Here is a 13,340-nt window from a genome sequence, read left to right as displayed (position 1 = left end):
ATGAAATCTAACATATGCAGTAGGTACAGAACATTACGTCAACAGTAATGTTTTAATTAGTTTGTTCTGAGCAAAACAGGTTCCTAGTTTAAAACCATCCTTTACCAATGGTATCTTCTGTGGGTGTCCATGCTGTTATTTTCCAACATCTTTTAGATGAACTGCTGAGAATAGGAATAGAAAATAAGAAATTATATTAAATGTTTGTCAGCATAACATCTTATCCTTAGTCTAAATCTAGGCCTTGGTACTCAGGGGATTTAATAACTCTGATTATCTTATACAGACTGAAGAATAAACAATTGAGTGTGTCCAGAGTAACTACCCTGAATTGATTAAAGTTTTGCCTTTGTGTCCACAGCAATGCTCCTTAAACTAATTGAGGTGTAGTGGCTATTATCTTTGATGGCTTCCTCAGCCAGTGAACCACCTCTTAGGGTATGTCTGCATTGCAGTTAGGCAACCTGTGGCCTCCTGCAGATGGTCAATGTAAACAAACTGTCTCGCGGCCCTCCAGCGGATTACCCTGACGGGCCGCAGGTTGCCCAACACTGAGTTAGACTCTTAGAGCTGGCCCGTGCTAGCTGGCTTGGGCTGTGGTGCTGTTTGATTGAGGTGTAGATGTTCAGGCTCAGTCTGCAGTTCGAGCTCTGAGACCCTCCCACCTCACAGGGTCCCACATCTCGGGCTTGGGCTCGAGCTCAGATGCGTACATGCTGTTAAACAGACCCATGCCCCATGAGCCCGAGTCAGCTGATGTGGGCCAGCCACTGGTCTTTAATTGCTGTGTAGACAACTGCAGTATAAGCCCAGGGTTCAAACTCAGCCTCAAGCTTAATGCCCTGGCGTCTACACACAGATTGCACTAACCCAGAGCTCAGACCCAGGACCCCATGAGCTTGAGTCAAACCAGGACCCAGGGTTCAAACTCCAGTTCATTGCAGTATAGACACAGTTCCCCCTGGACCAGTGACCCAGTTGTGTGTTTTCAAATGATTACTTGCAGCTGGTGACCTACATTTGGTTGCCATTTTAGGATGTTCAGGATGGATTCTGAGAGCATTTCCAAGGAGATTATTTTTTGGGGGATACTTTGAGAGGGGGCATAAAAGGGACTAGACTGAGGGTCAACAGTTGAATCATCAGCTTCATATTGGGAGACATTAGCTGTACAGTGGGACGCTTACTGGGGGAATCTCCTGGAAAGGCATGGCCCAGGGGGTATTTCTGGGGAGAGTGTTGGGAATGAGTGGGGCTTACGTGGAGAAGATGTTGCCAGAGGGAGACCCTCCTCCAACAAACTTAAAGGAAGTTTGCTGGCTGAAGCAGCTGCTAGCCCTGGCAGCTGCCTACCATGACAGTCCTTCGTTTGTGCTAATAGGATGCAGTCATATTGGCTCTCAGTTCTTTGACCTGAAATGTTTGGGACTCAGTCACTGCTTTTCTCAAAAAATCCAGGGGGTAAATGTTGCAATTGATTCAAATGGGTTTGTGTGTTGACACAAGGTGTAGGTTAGTTAATTGGGGAGGAACAATTGTTGACTTATCATTTCTCCCATGTCAGTCAGATCCTAGACTGTTTACCAGATTGATTTTTCAATATATGAAAGAAAATAGTTGACTTTTTCTCTAGTTTAACATTGTTAAATTGAGTAATTTCATGATATGGAGTTAAATATACAGTGATAATACATAGGTATATTTTAATCATTGGATTTTAATGTTAAATGGATACAGTTACTACAATTTTGAATGTACACATTTTAATTTTAAAAGTGTGTGTTGAAGTTGGTAAATCTTCTTGCACATAAGTCCTGTAAAGAGGGCAGTGCTCTGTTTTTATTATCTCTCTTCTTTTTTGTAGCGTATAGCTGGAATAACAGCTATGTTGCAGCAGTCTCTGGAAGGGCTGCTCTTGGAAGGCCTTCAAACATCCAATGTTGACATAGTACGTCATTGCTTACGGACCTATGCAACAATAGACAAAACACGAGATGCAGAGGCATTAGTTGGTCAGGTTCTTGTAAAACCATACGTAGATGAGGTAAGATAAGAGCCAGAGAAAAGTAACTTGCTTGGGAAAATAATTTGTTTACTTGTGAACATGCCTAGCTTCCTTCATGCTCCCTCTGAGTGTAGTTAGCATCTTCAAAGCTCCTATTTCCAGCTTCAGGTTGCTCGATAGTATCCCCTAATATCAGTATCCATTTTCAGTTGTCTTAAATATATTTGGCATGAGCAATAGAAAATGAAAATAAAACAGAAGCGAAGCAAAATATAATCATCACTAATGTTAGGCTACAATACTGTAATTAGTAAGGCCAGACCTCTTAATTACAGAACATTGGTTAAACAAGTTGAATATCTCAAATTTCAGAAATTCTGCTCTTGACAATGCATTCTGTTTCAATCTCACCGTCTTTCTCCAGGGTCAGGAAGTATCTGATCTCTCTGGTCTTATCTGTACTATCAGTTCTGGTGGAAGGCTTCCACCATTGCACGAGTGTTGATGCAGCTCTACTGGCAATGGTGGAAGTAGTGTTAGTGTAAACCAGCGGTGCCAGGGTTTTTTCCACAGTGTCGAGACATGCTCTGGCCTGGATTATTCAATTTGGGAGTTAAAAGTGCTGGTGAATAATCTGCACTGCTGTTCCCACTGTTTCTAGCACTGGTGCTGCTGCACTGTTGGTTACGTAGTGGTGGAAGGCTTCCCTAAAATTGCCAGTGTGGACAAAGCCTTTGTTAGCTGCCCAGATGTGTTTGTAGACCTTTTCTACACTGGAAACTTCCCCTTCCCCCACAAAAAAAATCTGTATTAGTAATAGCAATAGTCAAAATACTAATGTATACTTGGCATCAGCTGGTCACTGGCACTTCTACCAGCTTATCAACACTAACATTCCCACCATCACTACCGCTGGTTCAATTTAAGGGCAAATTTAGTTGGCCATGGTAAACAAGGCCTCAAGCTCTCCCTGGGGCATCATGCTAAGAGATGTGTAATAGTTTCAGGGTAACTGAACCTGTATTCATCCCTTCATAGTCTACTCCAGGAGTTCCCAGTCAGGTCTTAGGTCTCTGACTGTCACTTGTCCCAATTTCTTCTGACCCGGAAAGTTCTAAGACTGCACAGCTTCCTGCCATGCACTGTGATATTCCCAGCAAGCTAGTCTGCCTAATGGCCAGTGCTTGTGCTTTTCTTTCTCTCTGAGGGCTATGAACAGTGTTATGCCAGCAGTTACTACACCGCCCTTTATAAGCAAGCCCAGTTATTCCTAAAGTAAAAGGATTCCAGAAAAAACATAAAAAACAACAAAAGGTCCTAGACACATGCTAAAAGCTTGTCTGAGATCACCCATCAGTCTTAGGGGCCCTGGTAGGCCAAAGTCTTTCCAACCCTCCTGCAGGGATTGAGGACCCCTTTGACAGAAGGTCCTGTTTGTTGCTGGAACAGAAAAAAGGCCTGCAATCAGTTTAAATGCAGCCTTTCTATACCAAACCCACCTTTTTTTGTCTTCCTAATCTCTGGAAACCCAGTTTGAACCAGAATGCAAGAGCCTTCTCAGGGGGTACTCCTTCTCTGGAGGTGTGACTGATTCATCTTAATCATACCCCACTCCTCTAGTTCCTGGAGGATCTGTGGTGGTAACCCTCCCAAGTGGAGTAGACCACAGTCATAAATCCAATACCGGGTCCACAGTGATACATAAACTTAATCCAATGTGTTTCCCCCAGAGATACTGCATGCGGTTTCAATATCTGTCATGGTAATAAAAACCCATTGTTGGCATATCTGGCATTGGGTCATTCCTCATTTTCAAATAGACATAGAAAATAAGTTTACAGTAGTCTTAATAAAGTTCCTGATTCTCAAACTGATGTAATTTCCTCTCAGTTTGCATTGGGGATATATCAAGTGAAATTGGCATATCACTCAGGTTTGAGTTATGTTTCTCCTCTTGGCTTTTAAAAATATTATAAGTATAATTATCTGTTAATTATTATTCTGAGATTCTGCACATTGTTCTAGCGTGTGTGTGTGTGTCTGTCAGTTTTTCCTGTCACTTCCACAGATTAGTCTGATTTATATGCACTCAAGCAATTGTTACTGTCAGTTAATCATGTACATAAATACATATATATATTACACACACACACACCCCTCTACCCTGATATAATGCAACCTGATATAACACGAATTCGGATATAACGCGGTAAAGCAGTGCTCGGGGGGGCGGGGCTGTGTGCTCCGGTAGATCAAAGCAAGCTCAATATAACGTGGTTTCACCTATAACACGGTAAGATTTTTTTGGCTCCCGAGGACAACGTTATATCGGGGTAGAAGTATATATAAATCATTTACCAAGTTGTTAGGAAGTGCTATTCTACATGTTCTCATATTTAAAATAGTTTTTTTTCTATTGAAACTTGAAGAGCTAAACCCCCTATATTAAGTTTTATACACTTTTCTTCAGAGCCAATTAGGAATTCTTTCCAGGAACAGGTAACACCTCCATATTGTTTCGGAGGACACCCACTCCCTGCTGGGATTTGAGTAAACCCCTAGTTTAGATTATATTCAGTAAGGCTGTTAATTGACTGTCTTGCTTTGGGTGTTTTCCTTGTTTTTTGATTGAATTATAAAATTGCTATACCAAAATTAGTATCTTAAAGCTTTCAACACTGCTAATGGTTCTGAAAGATCTGGCCAATTCATACAATGTCTGCTTGGGGGAAAAGCCTATATAATACCAGAGTCATCTCAATAATACCTGATGACACACATGTAAATTTTTCTATTAAAGAACAAAATATTCATAATGTATGCTCCTCCTGTGTGTTATTGTGAACAGTAAGGAATCTCTCCTACCCTCACATGTTGGTCTCTGTATTGCATAATATTTTTCCTCCTTATCTGGTGGCTTTGGGTTGTGGGTCAATTTAATTGTTCATTCTCACGCTACTTTACCCTTAAGACACTGTTATGGCCACCATTCTCTCAGTTGAGAGAGACTTAATAAAGCTCTTCTCAGTTGAAGGGGCTGCTATTGAGCAGTGTGAGGTGCTGAGTGGTACTGCATTTTCTCTCTCTACTCCTAGGATAGAGCAGACTGTTCTTGTAACAGTCCTATTTATGCTCTGCTGTGACTGGTTTATTGATAAAAATGACAAATATTTAAGGTGCAGAACAACATCTCTTTATCAAAATCAGTAACAAAGGGATTTTATTTCTCAGATACTTGAGCACATTCCCATATTGTGCTCTCTTGTTCCTGGGGCTGTACAGTAGCCTTTCCTCAGCCTAGCCTGTCTCCCTGAAGATCCAGGCAGATGTGTCCTTAAACTACTACTTCAGGTTGTTCTGCTTCAGTTCCTTTTAGCTGATGATTCCACACCTGTGATTCTTTACGTTAGTCCCAGGGGCTGATCTGTGTAGCAGTTGTTTACAGGGTGGCTGACTCTATGAATCATATTAGGGAGATGTCTTCATTATGTAATGAGAGATGCCTTTGCATCTGGAGGCTAATAGCTGGCTTCGTTTCCCCTTTAAGCTATGGTTCTTTCACTCTTGTTGTTGAAGAGTAGTTTCCTCTTCTGATGTGCAATGTGGCCACAGCTCCACTGACAACAGTGAACGTGTTCTTTTTTTCTGCTCAGAGAGAGGGACAGAACCTGCAAAGTTTTGGAATAAATGAGAGAAAACTGTTATGAACCATTCTGACTCACCTCTCATAGAATCATAGAATCATAGAATATCAGGGTTGGAAGGGACCCCTGAAGGTCATCTAGTCCAACCCCCTGCTCGAAGCAGGACCAATTCCCAGTTAAATCATCCCAGCCAGGGCTTTGTCAAGCCTGACCTTAAAAACTTCCAAGGAAGGAGATTCCACCACCTCCCTAGGCAACGCATTCCAGTGTTTCACCACCCTCTTAGTGAAAAAGTTTTTCCTAATATCCAATCTAAACCTCCCCCACTGCAACTTGAGGCCATTACTCCTCGTTCTGTCATCTGCTACCATTGAGAACAGTCTATAGCCATCCTCTTTGGAACCCCCTTTCAGGTAGTTGAAAGCAGCTATCAAATCCCCCCTCATTCTTCTCTTCTGCAGGCTAAACAATCCCAGCTCCCTCAGCCTCTCCTCATAAGTCATGTGTTCTAGACCCCTAATCATTTTTGTTGCCCCATTTTTGTTCCTCTCACCCATGTATGCAAAAATTCACAGGGAAGAACCACTAAAAATTAAGGAACAACCTTTGCGTCTTGAAAGAGGAAAAGAATAGAGCCCTCACCCTGTTCATTAGGAGTACTGCTCTCAGATCCTTAGTTAAACCAAAACAACCACAGGAAAGGCAAGAAATTCTGTCCGTTATTATGTTAGGTTCCCAAGATCCCTTCTTTCTCTCACCTACTATCCTAAAGGACTAAAAGGGGAAATATACAATATCCTGATGGATGGATGGGGAATACAAGGAATCAGTGGGACAACATTGAAAACAGACAGTATTGCATCTATCTGTTTTGTATTGTTTTGTACTTAGTCCTTGCCCTAAAGAGCTTACAATCTATATTTTAGTTCTGTGTTTGTATAGTGCGGTTCTGGTCCATGACTAGGGCTCCTATGTGCTACGCTAATACAAGTAATTAATAGTAATTCACTTAAAAGGGTAAAATACCCTGTAACAAAAGCTCACTGTTGCTTGGGTTGATTTTGAAAACTAACAATAAAAAGCTATTTGAAAGGGACTGTGGACCCAATCCTATGTCCATTAAAGTCAGTGGAAAGACTCCAGCTGACTTCAGTAGGCTTTTGATCAGGCCCAACAAAGTCCAAATTGTAGGTTTTGGAAAGTTTGTTCTTACAAAAACTAAAACCAGTAGAAAATTTTCTGTGATTTTTTTTTTTTTTTTAATATTAAGTCCAAGGAAAAGTTTATAAGAAATAATCCACTGTGGTGTTTGCAGTCCAGCTATTGTGGCAGTGTATGCAAACCTGAAAGTACAGTTGATTAGAAACTGACTGTTTAACAATGTTGAGAGCTGCAAAAAAGTTATAGAAAGTAGAAAACTAAATTCAGTTTTAAAGTTCTTAGATTTTAATAATCTCAGATGTTTTTGGTAAATTGCTTTACATAAATGTCTTTTAACATCATTTTTAATCTAACATTGTTCCTTAGAATAACTCCATTCCTATGCATCTTATAAATGCTACAAATTGCTACAATAAATAAGTAAGAGTAGGTTGATAGACTAGGACTCCTGAAACATGAGCTTTCTGTGTATTGCTACATTCCTATTCTAGTCCACTTATTAAAGTTTTGTTATTGAAGCACCTAAATACCATTATGCTAATCACATTTGAATGATTCCAGAGGCTGGTTAAGCCAACCAGAGTGCTACATAAGATAAAGAAAATATATAACTCAAAATGGGCATTACATTGTAGCAGTTGTAATATTTATTGAATTCAGCGTGTGTATGTTTTACATCTGATTGTTTTTTCGTTGCATGTTCTCCTGTCTGATGATTCATATTAAAATCTTCCTGGCAGGTGATTGTGGAACAGTATGTTCAATCTCATCCCAATGGCCTGCAGGCCATGTACAATAAACTGCTGGAGTTTGTTCCTCACCATTGCCGTCTCTTGCGTGAAGTAACAGGGGGAGCTATGTCAAGGTAACTGGTTGTCAGCTATAGTTGTGCCAGTTGTTGATTATCCAATACTTCTGAATGACCTGTATGATATTTAACTACAATACACAAAGGATTTGCCAGTCCTTTCCTAAAGATTAAAATCAATACTGTTTCTCTTTTAGATCTACGCGTGTAAAAAAAAAAAAAAAATGTGAACAAGTTTTCCTGATGCTGTAGCACTGGGCCTGAGAAGGGGGAGAAACTGTATACTACAATAATGAAACTGAGTACCATTACAATAGTCTATCAGCTTGGCCTGACCCTGCAGCAGCCCTGGCCTTCTGCAGCCAGTCTGTCTGGGACCTTCCCTACTGTTATCAATTGGGACCAGCCACCTTGAAGAGTAGAGGGAAAGCCCTCAGAGCAGGGCACTAGGCCTCCGGGAAGCCAGGGGCTAGAGTCGCCAAGAAGCCCAGTTGTGTTGAAAAGTGACATTGTTCAGAGAAGCCAGTGAGAGGTTTTGATTGCTCTTTGCTCCCATTATACAGGCAATGGATCTGGGTCAGGGTTCTGAAGCACCCTGACCCTAGGGTGGCTTCCCTCAGTCTGTAGGGTGCCTGGAAATGGCACCTTATACATTTAAGGAGAAGAAGGAAGAGCAGGTCATCAGCTTGGAACCTCAGGTTGCTGAAGGTGTCCGTCATATCTTCATTTCATTCAATGACACTTTTGTCCATGTGACTGATATCTCTGGCAAGGAAACAATCTGCTGAATGCCTGATATGATGAGTCCTTTCCCTGTGCTGCTGTGTTGGAAGTCTAGTAGGTTGTCCAGAGGTGCAAGTAGCTGGGCAATCGCTGCCTTTCACATCAAGCTACAAACAGGTGGAAATATGACCAAAACTCCTGGATCTAGTGCCCAGTCAGCCCTTGGAGCATTGGTTCATTACAAAATGAAGACTGGGCCTACTGAGGATTTAACCCCCATCCCCCTCTGATAGTACTCCCAGAAGGAGTGGTTGCCACAGTCATTATCTGTAAACCAATGGTTGGGTTAGATTTTTCTTTGATGCGAGGGAACTTGACTGTGTCCTCCATCCAAGGAGAGGGGCACAAGGAAGTTATTAGAAAATTCAGTTTTCAAAGTTACTAGATTGTCTGCATAACAAAAAAGAAAAAAATTATTAGTTTTCCCCCATAGTTTTGACTAATTCATTATATGTTCTGGAATTACAGATTTGATTGATCTGTATACCTCTTTTTGCTGTCTACTCAAAAACGCTTAATTCCTGTTGCAATTAAACTGCCTGTTTTGAAGCCTACAGAATTCAAGTCTACTAAACTTTTATCCATTTATTTATCTATTCAGAGGCTGGTTAATGTAGTAGACTGCTACAATTAGCAGTGCTTAGAATTTAGTCTCTAGAGATTGCAGAATTACTTTTCTATTTAGCCATCTATTGTTGTGCTTTTTACATGTCTTTAGATTTTACTAACATCTCAATTCTGTTACTCCCTCAGCATTTTTAATCCTTATTTTTATAGGAGGATGTTTTTAGTATTTACTCTGATGTACCCTACTAGAATTATAAATGCTTCTTTCTTTTTCTGCTCTGTCAGCTTTTGAATTTGGAAATTCAAGATAAACTTTTAATCTTCCACTTGGAAGCATAACACCAATTGCTGCATGTAGAAATGAGACTCAGAGGAAGCAAAGAGAGGAATTCCCTTTCTTCCCAACATCCTATTTCCATTTGGCATCTGATTGATGAGGGACCTGTTGAAACTTTAAAACATACATGTTAGAGTAGGAATTTTTTTTACTGATAAATATTTGTGTTTTTTCAGAATTTACTAAAAATGTGCTTCTACATAAAACTATTGTTTTTCTAAAAAATGTATTAAATTGGAACAAATTTGGTTGTCTCAAATATGGTGCTCCAATGTAGACATAATAAATATGAAAATTGTGAAGAACACAGAAAGAAAGAACTGGTTTAGCTGAGTAAACATGCCTATATAACATGCCTATGTAATGCAGTGCCTGAGTTTTGGTTAACATTATTGCCAAATTTGAACTTTCATGAGTTAAACTTACCTTTTTATGAAAATTTTTTTGCAATAAATGAAATATTTATCCTCTTGCAGTGAAAAAGCAAATATTGTTCCTGGATATGATTTTTTAGTGAATTCAGTGTGGCCAGAAATAGTACATGGCTTAGAAGAAAAATTACAATCACTTTTTAACCCTGGAAACCCCGATGTATTTCATGAGGTAATTTTACATGTTTTTACATTTGCTATAACTTTGATGTGGGGAAGAACTTGTGTGTCATGTTCTCTAGCTTGTTTTTTCAGATTTTATTGTGAAAATTCATGTTGCTGCATGCCTCCAAATAAGATAGTGTGGTAGAGATCATGTGATAGTTTAAATTCTATTTTAACTTTTTTAGGAGCAAATTCTGCCTTCAGCATGCATTCTGCCCACGCATTTGATGTTAGTGGGACTTGTACGGTCATGTGAATTTGGTCTTAACCTTTGCAAGATAGCAGATATCTCTAGTTTATAGAAAAACACAATGTAAATAAAGGAGGGAAAGGGAGAACTGAATGTTTAAGGCTGGAACTGCTAGAAATAGACCGCTGTTGTGTTAGTTAAACATCTGGGAAGCAACTTGGCATTTGAATGTGACTTGCCCTTTACTGTGGAAAGGTTAAAAAAAAACAAAAAAACCCCCCACCTTCTTTGACATCCCATCTTTCTCTCTCAACCTTTAGCCTTTTTCATCACTAACAATGCTGTGACTAAAGGTGTTTCAGAGGGCAGCTTGAATAATTCAAGTATTTTGAGAGAATGTGGATGTAAATAAGACTTTGGAGAAATGGACTCTTGAAAGAACTGCTTTATAATGTCATAAATATTTACTATGTGTGTTCAAAAATGGATTATGAAGTGTATGGAAATATTTGTCACTACAGTTTTTTCATAATTGTGAACAATGTTACTGTATATCTGTGAGAGATGACATTTTACTGATACTTGTCAGCTGGAAGCTCAGTCTGATGTAGAGTAGGGCATAGAGACTGCAGCTTGCCATCTGAACAGATGACAAATTAGGAAATGGTAAGCCTTCCGCTTTTGTCATGCGTTCAGATGGTGAGATGCCTGTGTCCTTATCTAAACCAGAATGTCAAAATAGCTTTCTTTTGGTTTATTTTTCTTACTTGTACTCTCTTAATGGATAGAATCCTCTTTGTAACTAGCTCTATTGAAAAGGATTCTTACATTACTCCTTTTAAGATGGTGGAGTGACTATTTGTAACAAACGATCTCAAGGTGGGAGAGGGAGGAGGCATACCAGGTACATCAGTGCAAATGGACTGTTTAAGAAAATGTTGAACTCTTTGCATATGTAGGTGTATCTGTCAAATGGTTCTCCCTATTTTCATGCAAAACTATCTGTAATAAAAACAGATCAATTTCTCTTAGAATTTAAGGTCTCCTTCCTGTAAACACACAATGTAATTACTCACATGCCTAAAGTTAAGCACATGTGCTTGCGGGTTCGGGGCTTAAATAAGGGACAAGCATCAGAAGGAGGTTAAAGAAAGAGATCCTGTTTTCATGCAGCTGTCTTGGATAAGGAAATACAGCAAATGTGTATGTGTGTGTTTGTTTCTAAAGAGAATGCTTTTCAGTTTTCCATAAAGCATCAGCTGCTCTTCAATGTTCCATTGAATGCCCTGTGTATGACAGTGTATCAGTTGCATAGTGCTTTTGTTCTTCATGCTGCTCAGGTTAAATTGGAATCTTTGTATCTTTATTGAAAGCTTATCTCCATGTTAAAAAAAAAAACAAAAAAACAACTTTTAAAAGCTTGCCTTTTAAAATTAATCTGATATTGATCCATAATCCAGATTAAAAGAATTTGACCTTCAGTTACACCATGCAATCAAAATAGAGTACTTCTCCAACTGACTACTTAAATGAGAATTTAGCAATTCTGAATCTGAGTCATTAAAATATTTTAACCTAAAATCAATAAGAAATTAAAATTTCAAGTGTCAAAATGACTTATGGGTTAAGAATTTTGCTGATCTTCTCCACATGCCAAAATGGAACTGTGCTTTAACCATCTCAGGGGCAAACCATACTGTAAGTTGCCATTGAAGACTAGTTCTAATAGTTTCTTCAGTTTCAAGGCTGCCCAGGAGCTTAATATCCCCGTTGTAGGTCCTAAGACCGATGAGAATTTAAAAAAGCAAGCTACCTAACAGTAGCTTTAGGCCTTCTTTTTGTAGATGTTTTAGTGCTTCATAAGAGATTTTTGCACACCACTGCACACAATGCTGCAGTATGTGGTAAAGGTCCTACCATTACAAACGCACTGCAGCAGAGCTGCTCTGTTCAAATCAGAAATGTGGTGTGATTCATTGATGCTTATTCCAAAAAGCCAACGACTACTTATTAGACAGATCTGGATAAATGGCCAGCCCCAGGGATTGGTTAAGGCAGAGGTTGGCAACCTTTCAGAAGTGGTGTGCCGAGTCTTCATTTATTCACTTTAAGGTTTCATGTGTCAGTAATACATTTTCACGTTTTTAGAAGGTCTCTATAAGTCTATATATCATATAACTAAACTATTGTCGTATGTAAAGTAAACAAGGTTTTCAAAATGTTTAAGAAGCTTCATTTAAAATTAAATTAAATTGCTGATCTTACGCCACTGGCCCGCTCAGTTGGCTGCCAGCCTGGGGTTCCGTTCACCTAGGCCGGCAGCAGGCTGAGCAGGGCCTGCGGCCGGGACCCTGGCTGGCAAGGGGCTGGCAGCCAGAACCCCAGACCGGCAGCGGGCTGAGCGGGGCTGGCAGCTGGGACCCCAGACTGGCAGTGGGCTGAGCAGCTCAGTCTGCTGCCACTTAGCCCGCTGCCCGTCTGGGGTTCAGTCCGCCGGCTCCTGTCAGCCAGAGTTCCGGCTGCCGGCCCCGCTCAGCCCGCTGCCGGTTTGGGATCCCAGCCCTGCCCACATAGAGTGGGTACCTACTTTCTCCTTTGTTCTAGCCCATTCTCTTCCTCTCTCTCTCTGCACTGAGCTGAGGGTGGGAGTGCACTGAGCACAGGGCTGGGGATGAAGGAGCAAGCTCGGGGTTGGTGTGTAGGGTCCTGCTAGGAGCTAGAATGAGGGAGGGGGCTCAGGGTTGGGGTTTGAGTGTGGGGTGCTTACCTGGGCAGCTCCCATTTGGTGCAGGGGGTGCAGGAGCTCCCGTTTGGTGCTCAGGGTGGGGGTGGGAATGTGGGGGGTGCGAGAGTCAGGACATGGGGTGTGAGTGGGCTGGGTATGTGTGGGGGCACTGGAGTCAGGGCTGGGGCCGTGGGGGGGTGCAGGGGTCAGGGCAGGAGGCTGGGGGTGTGGGGGGGGTGCAGGGGTCAGGGCAGAGGGCTGGGTGTGTGAGAGGGGGGAGCAGAGGTCAGGGCAGAGGCCTGGGGTCGTGGGGTTGCTCCCAGCCCCCTGCTCAGAGCAGCTCACAGCAGGGGGCTGGAGGGGATATGCCCTGATTCCACCCCCCTTCCCCACTTCTTTTTCATCTCCTCCCCGGAGCAGCAAGCTTGCAAGGGCCATCAGCTGATTGGTGGCAGGGAGGGAGAGGAGGAGGGGCAGGAACCCAGCATGCTGGGGGAAGAGGTGGGGGAGGGGGGAGCTTGCCT

General features: G+C 41.4%; 1 protein-coding gene across 4 annotated transcripts in view; it reads left to right on the top strand.

The window, feature by feature from the left end:
* The window catches only part of COG2 (component of oligomeric golgi complex 2), a 45,161-nt gene that overhangs the window by 13,525 nt on the left and 18,296 nt on the right, over positions 1-13,340 (top strand). For 2 of the 4 annotated variants that reach the window (XM_077813384.1, XM_077813387.1), the window contains exons 7-9: positions 1,865-2,044; positions 7,551-7,675; positions 9,782-9,908. In XM_077813384.1, coding sequence (XP_077669510.1) covers positions 1,865-2,044; positions 7,551-7,675; positions 9,782-9,908 — 432 coding nt within the window. The remainder of the gene's footprint in view (positions 1-1,864; positions 2,045-7,550; positions 7,676-9,781; positions 9,909-13,340) is intronic. The other 2 variants (XM_077813385.1, XM_077813386.1) reach the window with 2 other exon arrangements.

This window comes from Eretmochelys imbricata, chromosome 3 (genome assembly GCF_965152235.1).
Source record: "Eretmochelys imbricata isolate rEreImb1 chromosome 3, rEreImb1.hap1, whole genome shotgun sequence".
NCBI classification, from domain to species: domain Eukaryota; kingdom Metazoa; phylum Chordata; order Testudines; family Cheloniidae; genus Eretmochelys; species Eretmochelys imbricata.
The sequence above is the reverse complement of the archived record's forward strand: the minus strand, read 5'-3'. Positions and strand labels throughout refer to the sequence as shown.